We start from the raw sequence: 25,767 nt of genomic DNA, 5'->3' as shown, positions 1-25,767 counted from the left end.
AGATTTAGTTAACTATAATAACCCTTCAAGTAACATATTGAATTAAATGTGAAATTTAAGTAAAAATACTGAAATAGTACTTTCTTCTAAAACTTACTCTACAAGTAGTATTAATTGTTTTATTTATAACTTTGAAAAATCATTTTTACAGTGTATTTACACAAAAAACATTGCTATTCTGAATAATTCTTTAGGGAAGTATTATAGCCAGGTTATTTTCTGTTTAAACAACAACACAAAACTCCTTTTCAGAGCAGGTAGCACAAGTCTACCTTGTAACAGTCGTGCTGGCGATAAGCGTTTGTTTGTCTTGCTGTCTGATGATGCATTTCTATATAGATTTTCTTGAAGCTATACGTCCTCAGGGGGTGCTTAGGGCTTAGTCCCATAGTCTGTAATAAAGACAGCTGCCTGACTAACTGTGTGGCCCATCAGAACTTAATCCATTTTCCTGGCATTCTTTATCCTTCATTCTTCTGCACGCAAACAGCATTATGTCAAGCTTTAAATGAACTATCAGCTATTGAAGAGTAATAACCAATATATAGTTTAAATTACTCACAATACAGGGATGATGTTATTACCCTCTGGAAAAAAAATCAATGCACTGTTTGGAGTTCAGGCACAGCACTCTGTGTGTGTGGGCCCACCTGCTTTCATAATATAACTGCTGACCTTGCTATCTGCACCAAATGGTGAAAACGCCACTGAAACAGTCCCTGATCAAACCTCACACATGGCCGGTGACACTGATCTCAAATGTGTTTTATCCATTTAACTTTTATACTTTTTTTAATACTTTTATACCATTTATACTATTTAACAAGCAAATTATGTTAGTCATGTTCAAATCACAGCAGGAATAAAAGTGGGTTTTTGAAAAGTAATGTCAATGTGGCTTTCAAAGATTTTAGAACATTAAAAAATATATTTATATTTAGTAAAACATTTAAAAAGAAATATGTATGTGTACAGTTGACAAGTAACATCTAAATATATGCATTATAAATGTATATGTATTATATTTATTTAATACAAAATGTTTGTAGTATTTCTATTTTGTGAAACAATTCAAAAAGTATGTATAAATCTTTATTAAATAAAATTACATATCCATGAGCTTATCGCTGTGTCACAAATAATTTCTTAAATTCCATGTTAATTACCCAAATTAATATAATGATATTAAAAAGCATATTATTCCTGGTTCAGATCAGACTTTTGGTGTTTTGTATATAAATGTTTTTATTTATGTTTAAAATGTTAGATATTCCAAGGAGGGTGTCAATGTAACCGCTTGTTCTTTTGTGTGATTATTCAGTCTAAACAAAAACACAACACCTCTAAGCACATCAAAACTATTCAAATCTGCTTGAACATGACCTGGGTCAGTGTGGTGGAGAAGCCTTTGAAAGTGTTGATACAGTTGGTGTTTGTGAATGGGCTGTTGAATTCAGACCCTCATAGCTCTGCTTCTCCCGTTTAACATTTAAATGACACTTAACAAATGGCTCACACAGAGATGGATACCTACCCAAGGGTGATCCTGGCACCCCATCATGGGTTCACTGAAAAAAAGAAGCCCATTAGATGGTGTAAGCCCCATGGACCAAGCAAACTGCTGGATTGGCTCCAGGCCATTACTCAGCAACAGAGAACGTTCTAGTGCTATTACATAATGTCCTTGGCAAAAACTTCCACAACATTTGTACTAGCATAACAGTTACTCAAGCTCATGTCCATAAACATGTCTGGCTGGTTTATAATTAGGTCAATTCAGACATAATATCCGATAATGTTCTTTTTAAGCTGCTACTTCTATAGCGCTAGATAAAAAATAATAATAATATATAAATAATAATAATAATATATATAAAATAATAACAATAATAATAATAATAATAATAATAAAAATGACAAAAACACAACAAAATTACATAAATACAATTAAAACTGAAAATATAAAAAGCTAATAATAAATATTAAAACATATTATAATGTATATTATTACAGAAATAACTGCCCCAGACAAGTTTTTATGTTAAGTCATCGGTCAAGCATCATACAAAAAAAGCGTGATTTTTTAAGATTAAAGGAATTACATTCAAAGGGAACATTTCAGATGATTAATTATTTGTGAAACATTTACAGACATCTGATTAAGCAGCCCTTCACTATTCATCATAAATCATGCTATATCACAGCATAGGCTACTGGGAAAATGACTGCAATGACATTTTCTTTCCCATTCACTCCTTTCTGTCACCACAAAATGATTCAAATTCAGCATATGATTCCCCCATGATAGGCCAACAGAATGTCCCTGAATCCTATGAACACACACACACAAATTATTTCGAAAGAAAAGTTCCATTAATTCGTCACATACAAAACAAACTAAAAGATGAGTAGCTACATATTTCGTATGAAAACATATGCCTCTAAATACATTAAATGATTCCTTAAGACTTAATAAAGTCTTGCAAGACTGAAGTTCACAAGACATTGGGGGAGGGCTGCAGACAGACAGACACGCCCGCGCGACATCCGCTCTGCTCGTGCGCGCTCGCGCTCGCGCTCGCACTCGCGGTGTGACGCTCGAGCTGTCTGAAGGGTTTCAGTCTGTGCGCGTGTAGGTTACGGTCAGACAGACTACTAGAGGGAGCGTGAGATACAGCAATCCAGGAGCGATCATCCTGAGGCAAGTTCCTTTCAAAAAAAAAAAAACGACCACACGCTTACTTATGCAAAGAGTTCATTTATTCAACGGTTTAGCAGTTTCTCTTGTTGTTTTTAAATCCTTATGTGATGTTCTTCGAGCTCGGAACTGGATTTGTAGCGTTAGCTCGGTTAGCGCGTGCTAAGGGGTTTAAATGTTCTAGCCGCGCTGCTAAAGCTGGCTGTACAACGAGCCGGCGTTCAGATGTAAAACAGGTTTACGTTCTTTTATTCAGTCATGGTTATATGTGTGTGAATCAGTGGGTTATGTGTTTTGGTGTGTCATTTGAAAGGAACTTATATTATTCACATTGCCTAACATTCACATTAAGAGACGCATCGTCGTGCTCAGATGATCTGGTCTTTGATTTAACGTTAACCTAAATCCTCAGCCTGGCCAACATTATGTGTAATATTTTAGTATTTAAAAGGGGAAAAAAACTATTTAATTGATTTGGGGGACAGTTGTCAGTCTAAATGGCTTGGCAAGTGATTCAATGCCGTATGAAGTCACAGAAATGGGTTTAAAATCATAAGCTTTCGCAGTCGTTTTAATTTGTGATTTAATATGTGGTCAGTTTTTCTGTTATTATTTTGAGGGTCTCCAGGTCGCGGGGATTTGGAATGTCACCCCGCGGGGGCTCAGCGCAGCTGTGCCTGGAGAATGAGACGGGAGAGACGGATAGAGGCGGGGGCAGAGCCGCGGTGTCCTTGCGGAGCAAAAGATTGACACTTTCGCTTAGGGTTAAAAATAGACAGCATTTTGTCAGTGTTTCTGGAAAATGGTTATTTTACGAGGAAACGAAACGACATCTGCGGTCAGGGTCAGTCTACCCGAGCTGTCACACAAGTTAGGTAAAGCATAACAAGGCGAAAATGACGTTTTATTTCGAGGAACTTGCGCTTTGGGACCGTGTTAAATTTGGCCAGTATGCATGTGTCCGTCGTTTAATGTTCGTGGAACAGATAATCATGTTTTGAATGACGAATTAAACGCACTTCGTGCTGATTTTAGCCATAGGTTTTAGCCGAAACCTCATTGGCATGCGCTGATTTTGGCGCTGATCTCTAATTTTGCCTTCACATTCATGCTCGGAAATTCCGTTTCCGTCAGTGTAAGGCATGCTTTTGCTTCTGCGATCAAATTATTCAGTCAGCTTTTCCTCTATTATAGATGGAGCGTGTGATTGGATCTTTTCATAGATGTGGTGGTTATGTACAGTTATTAACGTTAAATTTTTATCTTATGCCTGTTGTGGTTGGAAAGGACTAAATAGCTGCTCACTGTTAGTTACGGTAGTTGTTGGTCATCTGTGTGTTAAACTGACGTTATTAGTGCACGGAGTCATTTAACGCGTTGACGGATTCGGCATGTTGTCAGTAGAGAAAACATCGCACTAAACCACCGAGAAACGGTCCTTAGATTGATTGGTCTCAAATAAGATTATCCTGATTAGGTGAAAATGTTTCTGTCTCTAGTTTAGCACTGTGCCCAACACAAAAACTGTTCTGGATTCTTTTTATTGCCCTGACAGCATATTCTTTTCATGCTGATTCGTTGTCTTTGTAACATTTTTATAGACGCTAAATGTTTTAACAATTTAAACTTTATTATTTTTGTTTCCTTCACAGGAAGCACATCAAACCTAATAATTTTGCCACCATCATGCATATAGCTGGACTAAAAAGGATTTGCAAACTTTAACAGTGAGGAAAGAAGGACCAACCTAATATACTGAATATTTTCCATCCAAGAAAGACCAATAATCTGTGTTCAGACATGGCCAGCCCTCAGACAAGTTTGAAAACCCCTTTCAAAGACCTGACATCATTCAAAGGCAACATGAAGCGGCTGTACAGGGAGCGACTGGAGGATGCACCTATTAAAAAGCGGGTAATGGCGGAGATGCACCTGAAACGGCGCAGCCTGGAGAGCATCCCCAAACCCCCTAAGGTTAAGAAGGAGCGTGAGGAACACGCCAGATCAGAAATGGACATTGAGGGAAGAGAATTTCACTTGGTCGGGGCTTCCAAGGCTTTAGATCTCAGCGCCGGCCTCAAGCACACTCTGGCACAGTTCACACTGAGCAGCCAGAGCTCCCTGGGAGGTCCTGCTGCCTTCTCAGCAAAATCTGTGCAGGAGTGCGCCTCTCCTGCTGGCATGGCTCCCCTGCCGTCTCCCCCAGTCCTCGGAGGCGGCCCGCTCTTGGTTCCCTGCGACAGCTCCACAGAGCTCACCCATTCTCTGCTCGAAGGAGAGTCCATCTCCTGCTTTGTTGTAGGTGGCGAGAAGCGCCTTTGTCTGCCCCAGGTACTCAATTCGGTTCTGCGAGATTTCTCTCTTCAGCAGATCAACGCTGTCTGTGACGAACTGTACGTTTACTGTTCCCGATGCGATGCTGAGCAGCTGCACATCCTCAAGGTACTGGGCATCCTGCCTTTCAACGCACCTTCCTGTGGCCTGATCACACTAACTGATGCCCAGCGCCTCTGCAATGCCCTGCTCCGCCCAGGTGCCGCCCTCCCGGCCAACCCCAACAGCAAACTGCCAGGCCAAGGCCTGCTGAAGGAGAGCGAGGCTAATTTCCAGGTTGAGCACCAGTGTCTTGGCAAGTGCCAAGGCCTGTTCGTGCCCCAATTCTATGTCCAACCAGACGCTCCTTGTATTCAGTGCATGGAATGCCAGCTGCTGTTTTCCCCACAGAACTTTGTAATGCACTCGCACAAGTCCCCCGACAAGAGGACCTGCCACTGGGGCTTCGATTCAGCCAAGTGGCCCTGCTACTTACAGCTGGGCCGCAAGCACGAGGACACACCAGAGGAGCCGCAACTCAAACAGCTGCTGGACGAGATGAAGGAGAAGTTTCACTATCAGCTGAAGAGGCCTCTGGACGAAGTAAGTGTCTCTTCCTTCCATGTTTGCTGATTTGCTAAGGTCAAGTTTTGCTTCATGTTCACAAGTGGATTTGCACGTGTGTGACCAGATGGTAGTGTGATTGTCTGCAGAGGAGACTGTTGTCTGGACAAGGCTGCAGTTGTTTTGATAAACTAGTGTTGACCCAATTTTATGAGGTGGCACGAGGCAGGTGGGGATGCATGGCAGGAGGGAGGGAATTCCAGTTGGTCTGGCTGAAGGGGAAGTACATTATCTACCTCCCAGGTCAGAGGAGGGATATATTTGGGGTGTAAATGGACATAGCAAAACCTTGATTTTATACAATATATGTAATTGAATGGAGTTTTTTGGCCTTGAATGTGATAATGCAAACTAGTATTTGTCATCACATTATTTGAATTTATTAACGTACACACACTGGTTTCTAGCCAAATCATTTTACTGTTCACTGCACGTTTTTATTCTAGTTATTTACTTATAGCAGCTAATGAATCAGAAGCATTGCAAATTCATAGAAAACAGCAAATTCGAAGTTGAAAATTAAGGGCGGTAAAGTTTTATTTATCATCCCTAGAAGTTGCTCTCTTTAAAAGGGAGAAATTGTAATGAAGTCATAGCTTTGGGAAAAGCCCGCATTGCATGATTGCATAAAGTCAGAACACTGGAGATTCTTTTACTTTCATGACGTGACCTTTGAAACCAAACTCAACAAACTGTACTGGTGCACTAGAATCTATTGAAAGGTCATCCAAGTGAGAAAAAGGTCTGGATTGTTTCACTCCCATTGATCAGCCATGTGTCATGATTCCCTTGACCAAGTCATGTTTGACAAAGATTGACCCCCTATTGGTGCTGGCAGCAGTTCGTGGTTTAACAGTGTGGTAATGTTCCAGAAGACACAATTTTTAGTTTAGCGCCGATGTGAGGAAATGATTGTGTTTTGTCTAAGTAAGGAAGAAAAGCCCCGGTCTCTCCTGTGTGCTTATGCAAGTGTGCCGGAAATACTGTCTGGTGTCTCGTCTAGCACCCAAACCACATTCCTTCTTCCTCCCCTCCCTCCCCCCAACACATACACTTCATATGCTAAAACAGACCTTAAGTCTGTCAGTCATACAGTCACATCTGCTGCACAGACTGACTTCACCCTGACACAAACAGCCTGTAACACTGTAACACTCAGCTCACTTGTGCTTACACACTAATGAAATTGATTCACACACACACACTAAATGCCCCCAGGGATCATCTCTGCTGCGCTCGGCTGAGGGTGAGATATCAAACTCCCACAAATGCGAGTGTGTCAGTGACACCTTCTCTTTACACGTTAACTGTCGAGCTCCTGACACATACCTGTCTGGCAGCGTCTTGCACCTTCCCCTACGCTTTACCTGATCCTTCTCTGTTTCGTTTGTGCTTTTTCTTGGCTTTCTGAATGAATTTTACAATTGTATTTTAAACTGTTTGGATTTTTAAATCTGGGGGTTTTAAATAATTTATGGTAAATATGACGGTCCTATTTTGTTGATTTATAGCAAAATGAAAAAAATTGCATATTTTGTCTCAAATTTTCCACCGTCCCCAGTTTGAAAAACCCAGGTGTAAAACGTATGCATGAACTTTAAGTATATATTTATGTACTATTTTAGTATTTATTAATAGTTTGAATCAGTGTTTATTATTATATTTTCAGTTTTCACATTTAAATTTTAGTTTACATTTTAGTAGATTTGTTTTGCTTTATTTTTTATTTTTATTTTTTATATTTCTATTTAGGTTCTGTTTTATTTCAGTTTGATAATTTTAGCGTAGCAATTAACTTATAACTAAAACAGGAATAAAAATTAAATGAACATTATTAAAATTGTCAAAACTAAAATTTAAATGTAATTCTCCAATTTTAGTTTCAGAATTTTAATAATTTTAACTTCATTTAGTAGTATTATAATTTTTTTCAGCTTTATTTGAAGTGCTGGAAATGATTTCTAATAGATATAGATGTAGTTTTAGTTCATAATAACAATGATTAGAAGTGGTGTCAAAGCAGCAGGTGCTTGCAGTTCTGTGTTAAACAGCTTTTGATGGAATTGTAAACAGACATATGTGCGTGTGTGAAAGGTCATTACTTAAATGCTGAGCTTACGTGGGTCGTGTCGTTAAAAACAGCAACACATGCACAATCATCTTTAGGTGCATGTGTGTCTGTACGGGAAGCAGGGCAGACATACTCATCAGTTTACTGAATCAAGTGTTCACTCTAAACATCTGTGATGCTGGAGTGCCAGAACAAGTGACTCAGAGTTTCCACAGGTGGCCGTGTGGATGTTGGTGACGATCAGACCCTCACCGCCAGACTTCTGCACACGTCACTTTAGCTTGTTCAGAAGCTTCTTCATCTTCATCAAGGACACTGGCTGTGTTTCAAAACCTACTGAGCTCTCTACCTTGATTTTGAAATAGCCACTGGTAAAACATTCCTGTGATCTATACTCTAGATAATAACCTAAGCTTATTGTAGTTTATTAATTTGATTACATTTTTAAAAATTAATTTTTCCAAAGTTGTTTGTATAGCGCTTTATACAATACTGATTGTCAAAGCAGCTTTACAGTGTCAAACAGGAAAACAGTTTGTCAATAATGTAAGAAGACAATAACAAAGAGTCATTTTTTCCAGCTTAAGTCAGTTCATTGATGATTCATCATCCAGTTCAGCTCTCTTCCAGTAGCAAAGCATTAATACAATTCTTAATTAAACTACAAAATTACATTTTTGTGTGCCAAAATAATTAATAACCAAATAATATTAATAATAAATCATTTGATTAAAAACCGTAAAATTTAGCATTAATTATTTGTTATATTGACACAGCTGATGTTCCAGGTTCTCTGGAGAATTCTTCAGAACTTTCTTGGATGGCTTTTGAGTTTGTGTACGTCTGTGTTTATGTCTGTTGCCTAGGCACTGTATCTGGCTAGTGTCTATAGAGCACAAGTGGTCAAAGCTCATGGCTTAATGGTGACCACCTGACCAGAGACCGTCAGAACACAAATATTTTTAGGCACCACATCCCAGTTGAGATTTTTTTGATGTTAGATTTTTTTAAGATTTAAGTGTTGTGGTGACAGTCTAATGGTTAACATGCATGCGTCAACAATACAGTGTGCCATGCTACTCAGTTTGTTGATGGAAATTTGAGTCGTTTAGGCTTGTGACATGTCCGGTTTCATTACGTATTCCAAATTGCTAAATGCCACTTGGGTGTTGTAGATAGCTGGTGTGTGTGTGTGTGTGTGTGTTTGTTTGTGTGATTGTGAAAGACGGGCAGCTGTGATGTTTTGAGACTTGGTGTGCAGACGTGTGTGGCAGACGGATGGAGTCCTGTCAATCTCCCACAGAGGCTGAGACAGCGGCTGCGCTCCAGACACCAGACAGCTGTCTCTCTCTCTCTTACCCCCCCCCCCACCCCACCCCTCTCTCTGTTTGTCTCTATGTCTTCCATTTTGTAAGTGTGAAATCAGTGACACCACAGGCACGGAGACCAATTCTCCACTCTCTTGCTCTCTTATTTCCACTTTCTGTTTTTTTTCCTTCCTTTTTCAATCTATCACAGAAAAGCTGTCATTTTCCTGTCTGACTGTGTTTTGTTCTCTCGTCCTGTGCCTCGACCACAAATCTCGTCTGTGACGTACCTTGTCTCTCTCTTTTTTTTTTTTTTCCTCATGTTGCTTCCTCTCTTACAGCCACAGTCCTTCTTTTTGCTTTGCCGTTTCCATTTAGTCAATTGTCTTATCATTTACTATACAACCATTAGTTACATTCCTCTTATTTGATTGGTTATGTGGTGTTTCCATGAAAGCTGTTTATTTTTCTTTTAATATATATATTAAATTGTTTCACTGTGATTCACTAAAATAGTAAACTTATGCATTGTTTGTTGACAACTGTTCATCCTGTTTTGGCTTCTTTTGCAACTAATTTAGCTAAGTTTGGCGGAAAAGATTTTCAAAGTGGATGTATTGTGTTCATGTGATATTGCTTCACCATTTGCTGCTTATATATTCTCATTCTCTCCACCTCAGTCTCCACTCCGCAGTGCTAAGGTAGGGTCACATTAGCAAAATTACGCAGACAAAAAAGGTCCACTGTCTGTCATCAATAGTGTGGCGATGCATGAAACACTGCTCACACAGAAGCCTTTTTTCATGGGGCCAACACACAAGTGAAATGTGAGTGGGAAAATTTTCCACCCTCATGTGAAACTCCTGATTCCTGTTGGTTCCTTCAGGTTCCTATTGAAATGAATGAATTTCGCCTGTTAAATTTTGCTGAGCAGTGGTAAACGTGACGGCAACCTTTTTATAGATAATACAAAGGATTGTTCTGTCTTATATCTTCTTTCTGATCTCTCCAAACATGGCATTTTCAGCAATCTGAAGAGCATGACATTGTATCTTGGGAACTTTATTTTCAGTGTGCCCATGTTTGGTGAGCTGTTGAAGGGTAATGAAAGGTCAGAGGTGGTAGAGGCTCAGGCTTTTGTCTGTTTGATCGAGGTTGTTGAGTTCACCAGTGTAAATATCAGAGACCTCAGTGGATGCAACTCAGCCCCTCAAAATAAGCAGCCAAATGACCTAATCAGTCTCCGTTTACATAAGGGGAACAGAGGGCAGTGAGTGTGTGTTTATGGGGGAGAGAGAGTGATTGAGGAGAACTATTGATCTGGCTGGAGTGGATGAATTCAGTCAGACAGTATGTGTAGAAGAGAGAGAGACAGGCTGAAGAAGAGTGAGACTGGCTTCAGCAATTTTTACTCTTTTCTTCTGCTCCATCCATTGTGAAACATTCACCTCCATCAAAATTCGTTGCAGTCCTTGAGCTCAGGCAGTCACACATTACAAGCTCCGTTCATTTATTTCCAACTGTTTGTCCTCATGCACAAACAAATTACGAACTAACCCCAAAGCCCCACAAAAAAGCACACACTCTGTGATTTGGCAATCTGTTGGCCGTTAAGACAACATACTCCTCCCTGTTGGCTCAACATTTGGATGCTGTGGGCAGATTGGGGGCCCTGCTCTTTGTGCTCAAGCTGGGAATATTGTTGTACTGGTTTTTCGCCAAGTCCCTGGAGACGATCCAGCAGCCAGAAGAGCCACAGGACGGCACAGACTGCGGCTAACCCAAATTCGTCATGACATGCTTAACTATTCAGCCAGGTGGTTCAACTGCCATAGAGACCACTGGCGTCCTTTTTTTAGTTTCAGAAAACTAAACTTTTTCTCATGCGTTCAAAAGACAAGAGCAATGCCTGCTGTTGATAACATAGTATTTTGTGTCATATTAGTACTTCATTTTGGCAGCATTGCATGTATTTTTTTTCATGGGAACAGCATTAGGCTTAAAAAAAAAAGAAAACTTTCCAAGAATGTGAGTGAGGAAAGATGTTGATTATACTTACAATTAATTTCTTTGTATTTATGCTCCTGGCAGATGCTTTTATCCCAAATGACTTGCATTTCATTGAAAGTTTACATTTTATCATGCATTGCCATGGAAATGAATTCTATGACCTTGTCAATGCTAGCACCATGATCGACTTTTTGAGATACAGGAATGCATTTGTAACTGCAAAGTATAAGAGAAATAGATTAAAATAATTGAAACCTAACCTTTTCATCTCAATTTACGCATTTGGTTCTGCAAAGTATAGAAAAAACAGCTCTATGTAGTCTATACAAGCCAAACTTTAAACATCTCTTGAGAATCTGGACATTCTTCAAAAGACTATTTATTTAAATTATTTGTTCCATTTCATTCCTACTGACCGCCAAAAACATATATAGATATAATGTGTAATATAATATTTGCCCTCTCTATTTCTGCTTCCTCTCTGACTGCTACACTACAATAACTTTATCTGATGATATACACTTTTCTCCGCTCTTTGCACAAATCAGCAGTGTAGGAGTTCGTTCTCAAGTCCTAATGAGGACACGAGCGGAGTCAGTGTCCCTCTGCTCCAGATAAGACCGTCTGACTGTAGTGGCTAGTTGTACATCTTAATGTCCCATTGCAAAACATTGATAGTGCCGTGATCATGTGCTCTCACTGTGGTCAGACACCCTTTTGATGGAATGCAATGCAGAAGCCACAGTTGTCTGGCTTCATCAGGGAGGTTGCCAAAAATGGGTCATGAAGATGCATCCTGCAGTTACCCTCATCTGTGCTTGTGAGGCACTTTTTTGTGTGAAACTATTGTTTTCGACCCACCGGTTCAACACAACCTCATTAGACTGCATATTTTCCTCCTATTCCTGCAGTGCTCTTGTTTCCTAACTCAACACTCATCCCAAAGGAAGATGTGTCATTCTGCAGACGGCTCTGAAGATGCACGCACAACACCACCGGCTTGTGATTAATGTGCCGGTATCATGCTACATGCAGCATACATTACCTGGTCTGGAAATCTGTCTGTGTTACTCCTCCCACTTGAGCCTGTATTTCCCAAAGCATCAGAAAATGTGAGTGAAAGGCTGGCTGTCTTAGAAGAATGTTCCCTTCCCCTCTTGTCTCTTCCCTCCTCTCCCTGCGGAGGCTCTAAACGTAGACTTGCTCTGCTCTCCTGGCTCTATGAGGACAGTCTGTTCCAAGCTTACATCAGGCTGTGGGACTCCTCAACCTGAACAACAGCACCAGACTGCACGTTCTTGTCTCTCTGCAGAACAGCACACATTTGAGTCTGAACACATTTATCTTTCTAGTACAGGCAAAAGAAAAGACATTTGTATGACATGTCATTACTTTGAATGACTGTCCATCTGTCCAGTAATTATTGATCTCTAATGCAAAACATTCTCTCTATTGATCTCTCCCAGAAAGAAGTCCAGCGTTTCTGACATACATCAGTCGCTATATTTATGTCTCGTCTCTGCATGTTTCACTTCACAAACTTGGGAATCGAATAGTCATGGTTTTTTTTAATTCAAAACACTATGCATTGCTGTAAAGCTTTCTATTTCAGGCACTTACAATAGAAATGAATGGGACCAGTTTTGTGAGTCTGTGAGGGAAGAAATATGAAGGTCATAACTTCACATGAGCATTTGCATTAATTGTCCTGATAAAACTCGTGTATTACTTCAGATTTAAAGGTGTTTTAGGTTTTGGATTATCGTGGCTGTTGTAAAAGAGCGAGGTTTTTTTTTTTTTTAACATTCTCTTTATTAAAGGAGGCATAACACACACCATTTCATCCAATCATATTAATCTTGAGTACCTATAGAGTAGTACTGCATCCTTCATACCTCCAAAAAGTATTTAGTTTAATCATATTTATAAAAGAAATATACAGATTTTCGCTGGAAAAAGCAGAGCTCCTGGAGGTGCGCCGTGTGTGGAGCTAAAGAGTGACGGTCAATTGGGTGCTGAAGGCCAACAAAACAGACATTTGATGTGTTTCACTTACCGTCTGCAGTTCTGAATCATGCCCGGGATCTTTTAAAGCTGGGACCTCTCCAGCTTTCAGTATCAAATGATGTCAAATCCAGTGTTGGGCTGGGCCTTGTTTATAAAACATTTGTCAACAAACCAATTGTGAAACTCCGTTGCTGCCCCAGAAAAACAAACCGTATCCACTGTTTACATAAGTCTTGGTTCTTTAGGAAGCTGAACAAAGCTCTTTCCCTTATAACCAAAATCACACTTCTTTGAATTGGAGACATTCTTCCCGAGCAAGTCCCGTGCAGCGCTGCCGCCGGATGAAGTGTGTTGATGGGTGGAATGGGGCGCGATCTTGCTCTCACTCTGGTCGATGTGTGCGCGGACATGCTCTTCCTGTAGAAAATGCCCATATAAGGAGTTCACCCTCGTCTACATCATGAAGAGCCTGTATTGAACTCAGAATAAAGGCAACACTATCATCCCCTTGAATTTTGAGGTTTGTAATGGAAGGATGCTAATCAGCAGTACAACTCTAACACACATATATAATGTTTCTTGCTCATCAAATCAGCATATTAGAATGATTTCAGAAAGATCATGTCACACTAAATGTATTGGCTGTTGAAAATTCTGTTATTCTATCAGAGGAATAGAAAATGACATTTTAAAATATATTACAATAGAAAATAGTTACTATTTCACAACATTAATTTTTTTGTTGTATATATACATATACATATGTATATAACAAATAGACCTAAGACCCCAAAGTTTTGACAGGATACAGTGTAGTTTTGCGGCTTTTATCTCCGGTATATTAGCCTTGAGGAAAATCTATAAAGGTAGTGTATGATGGAAATATTTTGCATTGCAAAGAGTGTTTAGGGTTGTCAGCTGCGCAATTTTGTGTGCATGTTTGTTTGTTTTGTCCGCAATATACGCCTGACACCCTGTGTGTGACATTGTCCTGTTCTCCTGTCGTTTATCTTCTGCTCTCTATGAGATTGATTGATTGTTAGTATGTGAGTGTTTATGCACGCCTGTAACTGGGTGGATGTGTGCTGACAGCTTCCTTTTGTTGGGATGGGTAGCACCCTTCTCTCTTTTTTCCAACTATTTAAAAAAAAATAAATGCTACGCTACTTTGCGTTGTGTGTGTAGAGTGAAATTGTGTGTGTGTGTGGGGTGTCTGCAGCTCAAACTCTGCATATGAGACTCTCTGTGGCAGGGCAGTTTCTCTCTCTCTCTCTCCAGCACTCTGTCTGTCTGTCTGTCTGTCTGTCTGTCTGTCTTTCTCTTTGGATCTGTTGGAGATGGCAGAAGTTTAATGCACTGCCAGTTTTGTGTGTCAAGCTGCCATGTGGGTGATTCTCCTGTGCCATACACACGGTTTAATGACATGCACTTATAGAGAATGGCTCCCCCTGTCCCTATCACATACCTAACCTAATGTTTGGGTAGACTATATTCTTTGAATATTTATCAGATTTTTCCATGACCAACTTCTTAACTAGTCTGACTAACCAACAGATATAATCAAATAATTTGTTTTAATATAATTAGCCTTAATTAGAGCAATTTTCTTGCATGTGCTGACTATTTAAACACTCCTTTTTCATTTATATTATTATTATTATTATTATTTATTATTATTATTATTTTTTTTTTTTTTTTTTTTATATCCAGTAGGCATTATTTTTACCTCATAGCTAATCATGAAACCAGGTTTTTGCTATGAGTGATTGATCGTAAGAGGCAGATAATATTGGGGGAAAGACTTTCTCATTCTAGAAAGCATTTGACTTGACAAAAATCTATTTAGCACAGGATGAGTCATCAAAATACTCTTTTTTTTTTTTTTTAGGTCTGTTTTCCCAGAAGACAAAGTAGGTTTTTGAGGTGAATTTTATCTATGTTTAGGAGTACAGTTACTTCTAGATTAACCTTAAAGGAACTCAACTTTTTTTGAAAATAGACTCATTTTCCAACTTCCCCAGAGTTAAACAGTTTTCTCTGAAAGGGTTTTAGGATGCTAGTGGTTTAACACTTTAAAACCGCATTCTAAAACCCTTTTGAGAAAGGTTTCAAAGTTCTTTTTTAAAGCACTGTTGTTAAAAATAATATTGACTGACTATTAGACCATATTTGATTTTTTTTTTATGGTGTCTGTACAAAAACGAGAAAGTCAGAAAGTCCCTTAGCTAGTCAAAATGGATCCGAGGTTGGCCGCAACCCCCTTTTGTAAAAAAAAAAAAAAAAAAAAACAGAGATTCACAGCTGCCATGCGAACTTCCAAATGTTTGTGTCTTTGCCCCTTTGACCACAGCTCTCACAGACTGTGTGTACTGTATGTGTGTATCCTGCTGAGAGAGGAAGGTCACATTCTTCCCCCCTCACGTCCTACAGAAAGCATCGCGGGGCGTTTCCAACGTCAGAGTTTGGTTGAGCCCTGACAGCAGCCTCTGAGATGAGCTGTAGGGTGCCAAAACCAGAGAATACACCTCAAAGGCTAATCTCCATCAAGACTGCATCTGCCAATGTCTTTGTGTATGAGTGAGTATGTGTGTGTGCATGTTAGCCTAGCGCAGCCGCGCCATGGGAGGCTTATGCGGTTACTGCTTTTCACCGGCACACACTTGAGATTACTCTGTTCTAACACACGTGCATACAAATCTCCCATTCATAGCCTATTTAAAACCACCCATGTGTAGGAAAGGGAACAGGTAGAGCTCTGTTCATCTGTGTGAAATCTGAGAGTGGGATAGGGGAGAGACCGTTCTTCTGTATGTTAGTTTTGCCTGGGCGAGTATGCGAGCGGATAACTCGGCCAGTCTCTGTTTGTGTGTGGTTCTTATCAGGTTGTATGTTGTAGATTTAACAGTGGATGTGTGTAGACGGCTGTAGGCACAGACAGACAGACTGTGTACTATTGATGACCATGTCTAGACTGAATGTTCGTCTCCCTCACTCTTCCCTTAAAAAATTTGCCCCAGGCTGCCAGCCAAATCCTCTCAGGAATGAGCACGTCTGAGCCTGTGTGTTTAATCCCTGTGCGTGTGTGTGTGTATTGATATTAAGAGGTGTGTTGTTTGTTAGTTTTTTGGGGTTTTTTTACGTGGCGCAAGGGTTTTAGTTTTTGTTATGAACGTTTGGGTTGTTTTAGTGTGTTTTTGTAGGACATGGACTTCAGCATTCCATTGTGTGTATAGGTATCTCAGATAATGTCAGGAATGCATGTTTACTTGCAAAATCAGTCTGGCCACGAACACTTCCAGGTCAGCTTTCACTGACTGAATGATTTAGGTGACATCTTATTTACAGCTGCAAGAAGCCAAAATGTTGCTATTTATTCACAATTTTGGGAGAGACTCTGTCTATTTGGTACACACGAGGACTTATTCAAGAAAAGTGGAGGGGAAAAATAATTTGTGTAATGTATTCTTGTATACAGTTCATCATTCATTTTTTTTGGGACTGTTTACATATGAATGAATTTAAATTAATCTGCTCGTGTTTCGTGACAAAATGTTTCGTGACAAAAATCCATGGAATGTGTCTTCAGTGTCACATGATCCTTCAGAAATCATTCTAATATTCTGATTTTGCATTCAATAATTATTTACTTATTATTATTAATATTAAAACAGCTGCTTAGTATTTTTGTGGAACTTGCGATGCATTTTTTCATGATTCTTTGATGAACAAAGTTTAAAAGAACAGCATTTATTTGAATTTATATTGGAAATCTTATTGAAATCTTTTGTAACATTTTAAAAGTCTTTAATGTCTCTTGATCAATTTAATGCATCTTTTCTGAATAAAAGTATTCATTTGTTTATTAAAAAAATCTTACTGACCCAAAATGTTCGAATTGTTGTCAATTTATATTAAACATTAAATGTTCTTACAGTGTGAAAAAAGAACACTGAAAGCTATGAACAAAATCAAATCATTTGACGCTAGCAAGGATGCAGTGTAATATTTTACATTCATTAGGAATAATAAAAAAAAAGTCACCATTGTAGATCTCTCTTGGTTCCATCTCTTCCTCCGTTTTATCTCCTTAGCCTGCATCAGGTTGGCCTGCTTTTGTCCACAGTCCAGCCCACATGGAAAAGATACCACAGAGCGCTCTGAGCAGAGTCCCACAGTGCAATGCACAACACTTTACCAGTGTGAAGAAGGAAATGGAAGTAATATCCTCAGTGATTTTTGTGACTCATTATTTTTAAACACACTTGGATTACAAATGCAAAACAAACATCTAAAAGGTTAATTCACGCAAATATTCTGCCATGATTACTTACCTTCATGTTATTCCAAAATGTATTACTGACTTTCTTCTTAGTAAATGATAGCTGAATTTTCTTTTTTGGGTGGTCTGTTTCTTTAAACATGCAATGTAATAAGGTTATGGTACCACAACATATACTGTCTGAAACCCAATATGCAATACACACCATGCTAGTCTTCCATTTGGAAAACAGCCATTGTTTTGAGTTTGTAAATGATTTGCGACAACCTACATTTGTCCATCATGCACCCGGCTCACACGTGCACTTTTGTTTTTTTTTCAAGCAGTGCTAATGATGTTTGAATAGGAGACCTGTGTAGGGGGTACAGTGAGGGGCCCCAGCCGCCCTCTGTGTGTTTGTGACTGAAAACTGCCCGTTTGCATTGCATTTCACTTTATACATACCCTCTGTCAGAGCTGCAACAGATGGACGCACAATCACCCTCGTGTGCCTCCTTTCACACGAATTGTGCTAGCTTGTGTGTGAGAGGTACTTCTAATGAAAAAGCTACTCATGAGTCCAGACACACTCAGTGTCTCATACAGTTTCAATTAAATGCTTTTATACGTGTATACATCAAAAAGGACAGATCTGCATTAAATGGCATTCTCTCAAAGGTCATCGTGTTGTATGATGGTGTGAGGCTGGCCTAGATAAGATTCATCATCAGCCCGTATGGCTCGTAATTCCCCTCAAACGGCGTAGCTCATAAAACTCGCTCGTGCGGGAACTGCACTGGAACTGTGTTTACGACTCTTTCCTGTCAACCTCTGTGTGTACAGTTGTTTTTTTGTGGCTGTTCATCAGGGGATCTCCGTAGTTAGTAATACAGTGATGCGGTCAGGTGTGCACATGCTACAGTGTTCGTTGTCAGAGCCAAAGTGGAATTTGTGTTGTGTGTCAGTGACCTCATTGTGCACGTTTCAAGGGAGCGCACGTGAATTTGACGGGGGTTTAAAGCATTCTCTGTTAGATCTGGGATGTTGTTTTGGTGCTCAGGTTAGTGAGAGACATGGGCACATAGGAGATCCGGGGCGAAAAGGAAACATCCCGGAGTCTGGTACTGAAGAACGAGCGGTTCTTCACGTGTGCATGAGAACATGCATGTGCTGATGAGTTCAGAGCAGCGAGGGGTACGTTTCAAATAAGTAAGCCGCAGGAATGCTAACTCCCACCGTTACCAATATGGGCCGGTTTTCTCTCTCTCTCTCACACACTCTTTAGCAGAGTATTGAGTATCACATATGCTTGTGACAAACAGGCTTTGCGTCCTCAGGGTGTTTGTGTGTTATTGTTCTGAATGCATGTCGAGTCTTGAGGGATTTGTGTTACATTTGTCAACCTACAAAAGTACGTAGTGTACGTAGAATAGGATTGTGTGTGGGGCTTTAACACACTAATTAAAAAGAGATTAGAGACGGCTGAAGTGTTGCGTCCCTGGAAGAGAGCGCAGAGAGAAACTCATAACAACCTGATCCATGGGGTTTGGGACTTGAGAAATAACCGTTCAAGAAAACTGTCATTTACAAACTGTGTACATTACCACGGCCTTTTCAGCTGGAGCTTTGATACCACTCTGTTGATATAGCACGTCACGTTTATATATGGTGGATTTATATAGTGTATCTCGTGTTTGTGCGTTTGGGAGCGGGAGACACCTGTTCCAGTGTAATTTTCTCATGTCCTTGAGGAGAACAGTGCAATAACTCTTTCAGTAAACAGTGGCCAAAGCTTTGGCACAACTATCACAATCACTACTTTCACCATGTGCCGCAAGCTAGCTAGATAAATCCTCTTGTTTTTGTGTTTTTGCTCTAAGGTCTTGTGTCAAGGCTGCACTGCCTCTAACGTGGTACAGTGGATTGGAAGCTCTAATATGAAACCGTGTATGTGGCGTCTCTATAGCTATGTTCAAAGTAGCATACTACTTTTGATGTTTCTGCAGTATAGAAAGTATATGTGTATGTATATATATGTGTGTGTGTATATATATATATATATATAAAATACATACACTCTGCATAATATGATCATTATCAATATGCAATGAAACCCTGCATGACCTGATATAAAATGTGCCGTGTCTAACTGTATCCCACAATGCAATGCACTTGATTTGACCTTCTATTTCCAGTATGATGAATAAATTAGTCAGATTGCCTAGACAGTTTTGCACAATTGTTGATTAAACATGCAAAAGTATCCATATTTATTTCCTTAATCAAGTTGAGTCCATAGCTGTATTTATTAACTAAACATGATATGGCCATGTGATCTTACTGCTAATGGCCATGTGACTAATACTAAAGTTCAAAACTTTTATCATGCATTTTGTTTACTATACTGTTTTGAAAAATAGTATGTACTGTGTAACATTGCTACTATATAAAATGAATGAAATGTACATTTCTAAATTGAAAAATAATAATAAATGTTATAAAATAAATAAATCTCCATATTCATTTTATAAATAAATCACATATAAAACAAATTTATATATATATATAAACATAAGACATAAGACCATACTTTTAATTTTCACATATAGCCAGAGGTTTTGGACATTTTTGAACTGTTTGTCTTACATCTGTACTAAGCCTGTGTTATTTTAATTTTTTTTAGGCATTTTTTTTATTTTGCATTTTTTAATGTCTATTTTATATCATTTCTGTTAAGTTTGCATTAATAAAATCAGTCAATAAATATAGCCAAAACACTGTACTTACTATTTTTTATAGTGTATTCTGCGCAGTATTCTAGTACTCTGAATATTGAGAATATTGAACCAGTTTTAAGCATTAGAATTTCATCCATGGAGAACTCACTTTATAGACTGTAAAGGAGATAGATCGGAGACTGCTTGACTGCATGTGTCACGGCTGAGGAGGGAGTGTTGGCTGGGCCGTGAAGTGTGGAGAGACGGGCCGGTAGACATAGTGTGTGTGCTTGTCAAGGTTAGATGGGCTCACCACTGCAGTGTGCTCATTGTTCCTGCCCCCCTCGGCAGCCGCCCACCCCTCCCTCGTGCTGCAGTCCTCCTCTTCCCTCAAGAAAAACAGCACTATCTCCTACACACACATTTTCTTATATTTAGCGCCAGCGTGTGGGGTTGCCATGTCACCCCACCACTGTAGAGCTGCTTTATGTTGTGCGACGACATTGCCATTTATTCCTAAGGCTACAGGAAACAGGAGATCCCGCTGTCTGCAGGAAGTTGTAATTTACTCCAGATAAAACATGTTTCTTCCTCCTCTGACACAGACCCATCAACTACTGTTAGTGTCTCTGTGATGAAGGGACATAGATGTGCTTTGCACTTTCTGGTTTGCTCTGTCAAAGAAAAGATGTTACAGATTGTAAACATTAGAAACACCGATATGAATCATACAGTCTTAAGAAGCGAATGGTTGTTATGTCAGATGAATGTAAGGTCTCTTTCCTTCTGTGTCAGCTATATTAAGCTCTGTCTGAGTCTGATAACCATCAGCACAGAGCTTGCCCTGGATTCATGGTGTGTGACTTGCACACCCATGCACTCAAACATACACATATGTACAAGCCTCGCAGTCTGTTTGTTGAAGACGTTAAGCAGAGGAGGTGACGGGCAGATTGAATGTGGTGATTTATGCACAAGCTCTGTGATATCAGATGTATTACATATCATAGTGTTAACACGTTTGTGAATGTGGTTGTGCTCATAATGTGTTTGTGTGTTTTATCACAGAAGGTGGTGGATGACAACTGTCAAGGGAAGAAGTCCAGTCCTGCACCCTGCCCACCTAACAGCAAGCTGTCTGATGGCATCCTGGAGAAAAAGCTACCTTCTAAGGTAACGCATCGCTTTACAACAAAGTCCACTCAATGCGACTCGGGCTACTCCACGGGCATCTTGGCATAGATCCCGGGCAACTGTTTTCTATCTAAGCTACAGACCTGCGAGTATCATGTGTGCTTAAATGGGGACGGACTTAAATCTCCCAAACTCTGCTTGGTGTGTAATAACGGTTTAATAATTTATGAGTAATAATTTATGAGATCTGAAAAAGGTTATTTCATAAATGTAACTTTAGCTGAAATTAGGCTAATAAGGCAGTGTACAGTGGGACTTCCTTTCCTACAGCTGCCATTTTTAGCATTCTCCAAATTAATTGTTCTTAAATTGGCCTGTCTCCTCCTTGTCTCTGTTTACACGCAGGCACAGAACAGCCCTCCCTGTTTATCCACACACACCCTCTTCCTCATCTAGTCAGAAGCAGGAAACAGCCTCTCTCTATCTTACTCACTCATACTCATCTTAGGCCTCAAAACCGACCTCACCCTTCTCACCACCCTTAGACAACTCCCACATTCACACCCCTTCCTCTCATTTTCTCTTTCAGTCACTCGTTCATTCAGAAATATCTTAATTCACACGCACTAGAGCCCCAGCAACCATCTGGGTGTCACCCTGTGTTCTTTCTCTTTTTTTATTACGGGTGATGATCTAGGGTTGACCTAATGACAGTTGGTCAGGGTTAAGGTGTGAACAGGGTCCAAACTGTTTGTTGCAAACCACTTTCAGAGGAAGGCATTGTTTACTTATAACACAGTACAGTTAAAAATGTGAGATCAAAAGTTGAAATAAGTCTCTTTGTGAAAATGTACAAATTTAAAATAACTAATGTTTTAAGATGAAATGTATTCCTCTGATGGCAAAGCTGAATGTTTTAGCATACATTACTCCAGTCTTCAGTGTCAAGTGATCCTTCAGAAATCATTCTAATATTCTGATGTGGTGCTCAAAAACAGTTGTGCTGGTGAATATTTGTGCGAAAACGTAACTATATAACTTTTGTTTACATTTTTTACAATTATTTATTTATTTATTTATTTATTTAGTTATTTTATTAACGGTAGTGTATTTTTCTGGTGATTTGTTTGAAATGGCATGAGGTTAAATAAAGGTGTGCATGAAGTCTTTTGACTATATTGTGCTTGTTGTGTAAATGCTAATTTACTAGTCATGCAATTAGTGGTGGTCTTCTCTAAATCCATTCACATGAGACACATCAAGGTTTAAACTGAGCCACACTCTGCCCCGGTGTACCTCACCCAGTTTGTACATCAACAATCAAACAGCCAGAAACCCACCCAGGCTGTTTTCTCTTAACGCTGTCTTTCTCTTCTCCTCATCATTAATGCTCTACCTGTCAGCCTGTGCTCTGTGGCCACTGATGGATGAATGCTTCTCATGCATACATGATATTACAGCAGGATGTTTGTACTGCTTTCTTTGTTAACTCTGCGTCAGACGTCCTCTCTACCCTTACCGAGTTTCCTCTGTGTGCGTGTGTGTTTGTACATTTCTATGTAATTATTGCTGTTTGACTGCTCCTGTGCAAATGCTCTTCATAATCTGTGTGTAATTAGACCTTAAAGAACTTCTGTATTATTCATGCACAAATATGTGTAGACATGTATTTTAATGCAGCTCAAACAGGCCATTTCAGATTCAAACGGTCCTAAAGTGCTTCATTTAATATGGATACGTGCTTGTTTGTGTGTGTACAGGGCAACATGCAGTCTTCGATGACATTCAGTAGACTGTTTCCCGACATTAAAGAAGAACCGGAACACAGCCCTATCGTCCACCCTAGGTACGGCCCTTCTCTTCCCCAGCATTCCCTTGTTCCAGGATTTCAATAGGATCATGCAAGTGCATATGATAAAATGTCTACGGTTTCTAGGGTAACCTGGGTTTCTTTGATTTGGACCTGCAAGCGTTGACCCAAGAAACCATTCAGGACACCCTAAAAACCGTATAGCAATGCCTTGTCAATAACATTTGTACTACTCCTCTTTTTAGAAGATTTATATTCGCAAACCTCATAAGAGAATAATAGCACTTGACCTCAAGGATTGCATTTGAATTGCATTTCCACACTTCATCTAGAGCGTTTATTTGTATGTTTTTAAATGTTACTTTATCCCAGTGTGATCTGATTATTGCGATTAGATCTGTAGTGCATCATTACCTGCTCAGCTGTACGTGTGAAAGTCTCTGAGAGCAACAATTCTCATGATAATGTTGAAGTTTGTAGTTCCAGCGTTGTATGTGCACTGGCCTGAGGGTGTTTGTCATGCTTGCAGTTACTACCTGTACACGTACGATAAGATGGTGGCTCCTAACGTATCCCTGCGGAAGGAGGGGGAGGTGAGCCATGAGGTTCTGGGGGCCCTGCTCAAACAGCACTACAGCAGAAGAACACTTGTCCACGACAACCATCCCACCACAGGTTTGTACCCCGGCGCTATTTAGTTATCCTTGTAAACAAATGTACGTACATGCACAAGACATGCTAGAATGATGTGCCATTAAAGGTCAGAAGTTTATGGACATGCATGTGGTTGACCCACTTAAAGGGTGAGGGGCTGCTGAGAGTGTCTCGCTAATGATTTATACTACTCACATTTTATAGTTGGCAGTGAAGAGAGAGAGAATGAACAGAAGCCGCTGTCCCTGTGAGTGTCATATCACTGGAGAGTGCTGGGGGAGGGGTCTCCAGTCTCCACCGCAGCACGCCACATTTCCTCCCGTCCTCCTTCTGCCTGTCTCTCTCTCTCTTTTTCCTTTTTTCTCTATGCCTTACTCATCCTTTTTTTTTCACTTTTTGATCCTCTTTCCAACCCCCTCTGGCCCACTGCTTACCTCACTCTGTGCTTATCACTTTCTTCCTCATCCTTTTTTCCTTCTTCTTACCCATTCTCCATCCTGGCTCCCCTTTTCTATCTCTTCTGTCTCTTTTCCTCAGTCTATTTCTTTTTCTTCCATATACACATTCTCCATTCTGGCTCCTCCATCTCTCATCTTTCATTCTTCAGTTCTCGTTTTTCTTGTACCACTATCTTCTAGGTGCCCTCTGTCTCTCTTCCTTCTTCCTCTTTCTTTTTCAATCTCGCTCTTTTTTCAGTATACCCATTCTCCATCTTGACTGACCCCTCACTTTATTCTCAATTTGTCTCTCTTTCTTTACATACACTCATACTCCAGACTCCCCTGTCTCTTGTCTCTCTTTCTTCCATGTTCCCATTCTCCATCCTGGCTCCCTTGTGTCCCTTCCATCTCTCGTTTGACTCATTCTTCTGAGTGACAGACAGGTCTTAGTCACAGTAGAGGCTAGCAGCATTGCGAGGCTGTTCTTCGGCTCTGCAGTGTCAGACCTGCAGCCTGCCTGTCCTACATTCAAACGAGCTGTATCTCTCTTACACGCTCTCTCTCTCGTCCCTTTGGACTCCCGTATTGCTCATCTAAGCATACATGTTAGGCTGCTGTGGTTTGTATGTAGAGCGTGTGTAGCACCATAGCAGCGTAAAAAATAACTTAAGATTGAGAAATTCTCCTCTCTCCACATGCCTCACATTTCTGTGATGCTTCCAGCTCTTCCCTTCTACGCTTCCCTTCAAAGAAAGACACCCACAGACAATTAGTCACATAGACTTTCAGCACATGACAGATAAGGTGTGTGTGTGATCAGATGAGTGTGGTTAACTCTTTCTTCTCTTTCCCTCAGATCTTCCCGGATCTCATTCCTCCATTGCAGAGGAGGCCAAATCCCACCACGCAGGCGAAGCGAACGAGCGCCGCCGACCTTCTCCGTCAGTCGCCATGGAGACTAGCCCGGGCGGCAAGCAGCACGCCCCCATTCCCATGGAGGGCAAAGACAGTGGAGCTGAGGATGACAAGGACAGGATCATGCTAGAGATTGTGCAGATGTACCGGCGGCAGCAAGAAAAGCTGAATTCCACGCTTCAGAAACAGCTGCAGCTGGAGATGGTGAGACATTCAGATTAGACAAATCATCCCTTCCTGAGTCACAGAGGCTCTGTTCCCAACCATAATGAGCTGCCCAACTGTCTGGTGTCTACATAGGCTTCTAAGGAAGCATGAATAACTCATTGATGCTTGAGGCAGAATTATAGTAATAATATAAAAAAAAAGTTAATGTCATTTAAACATTTAAATAAATCAATTATATCCTGCCTTCATACTTTAAGGTTGGCACACCTAAAATAATTTTTTTTAAGAAAATAACCCCCGAGCACCTTTGCATAGCCTAGTTTGGAACCCCTTTGCCTTTAATTTGTCATGTGAAATTAAAAATGGCATGTTACCCAAGTCGAAAAGCTTGAAACATAGAATGAATAGTAGAGGTGCTCCGATCACGATCGGCCGATCGTTATGCGTATCTCGTCAGTAAAGCCGGTTTTCTAATCAGCGGTTAATTCCATCAGGTGCGTGATTTCACATAGAGTAGCTATTAATACACAGAGCCGTTGTTAATAGAGAAGATGCGCAAATCACGTTAATTTTCAGCGTTTATTGGCCCATCTTCTCAGTTAACAACGGCTCTGTGTAGTAACAGCTGCTCTATGTGAAAT

At 40.1% G+C, this 25,767-nt stretch overlaps 1 protein-coding gene across 4 annotated transcripts in view; it reads left to right on the top strand.

Annotated features, from left to right (window-relative positions):
• The first annotated feature begins 2,570 nt into the window (after positions 1-2,570).
• skila (SKI-like proto-oncogene a) overlaps positions 2,571-25,767 on the top strand; it is a 28,648-nt gene continuing 5,451 nt past the window's right edge. Inside the window, exons 1-6 of one of the 4 annotated variants that reach the window (XM_052619934.1) lie at positions 2,571-2,705; positions 4,355-5,614; positions 21,077-21,178; positions 22,900-22,985; positions 23,479-23,624; positions 24,900-25,162. In XM_052619934.1, the coding sequence (XP_052475894.1) occupies positions 4,499-5,614; positions 21,077-21,178; positions 22,900-22,985; positions 23,479-23,624; positions 24,900-25,162 (1,713 nt within the window). In that variant the 5' untranslated portion in view covers positions 2,571-2,705; positions 4,355-4,498. Of the gene's footprint in view, positions 2,706-4,350; positions 5,615-21,073; positions 21,179-22,899; positions 22,986-23,478; positions 23,625-24,899; positions 25,163-25,767 lie in introns of all 4 variants that reach the window. The other 3 variants (XM_052619942.1, XM_052619927.1, XM_052619929.1) reach the window with 3 other exon arrangements.

This window comes from Carassius gibelio, chromosome A2 (genome assembly GCF_023724105.1).
Source record: "Carassius gibelio isolate Cgi1373 ecotype wild population from Czech Republic chromosome A2, carGib1.2-hapl.c, whole genome shotgun sequence".
NCBI lineage: Eukaryota > Metazoa > Chordata > Actinopteri > Cypriniformes > Cyprinidae > Carassius > Carassius gibelio.
Note: the sequence above shows the minus strand (reverse complement) of the source record. Positions and strands in the feature narration are given on the sequence as shown.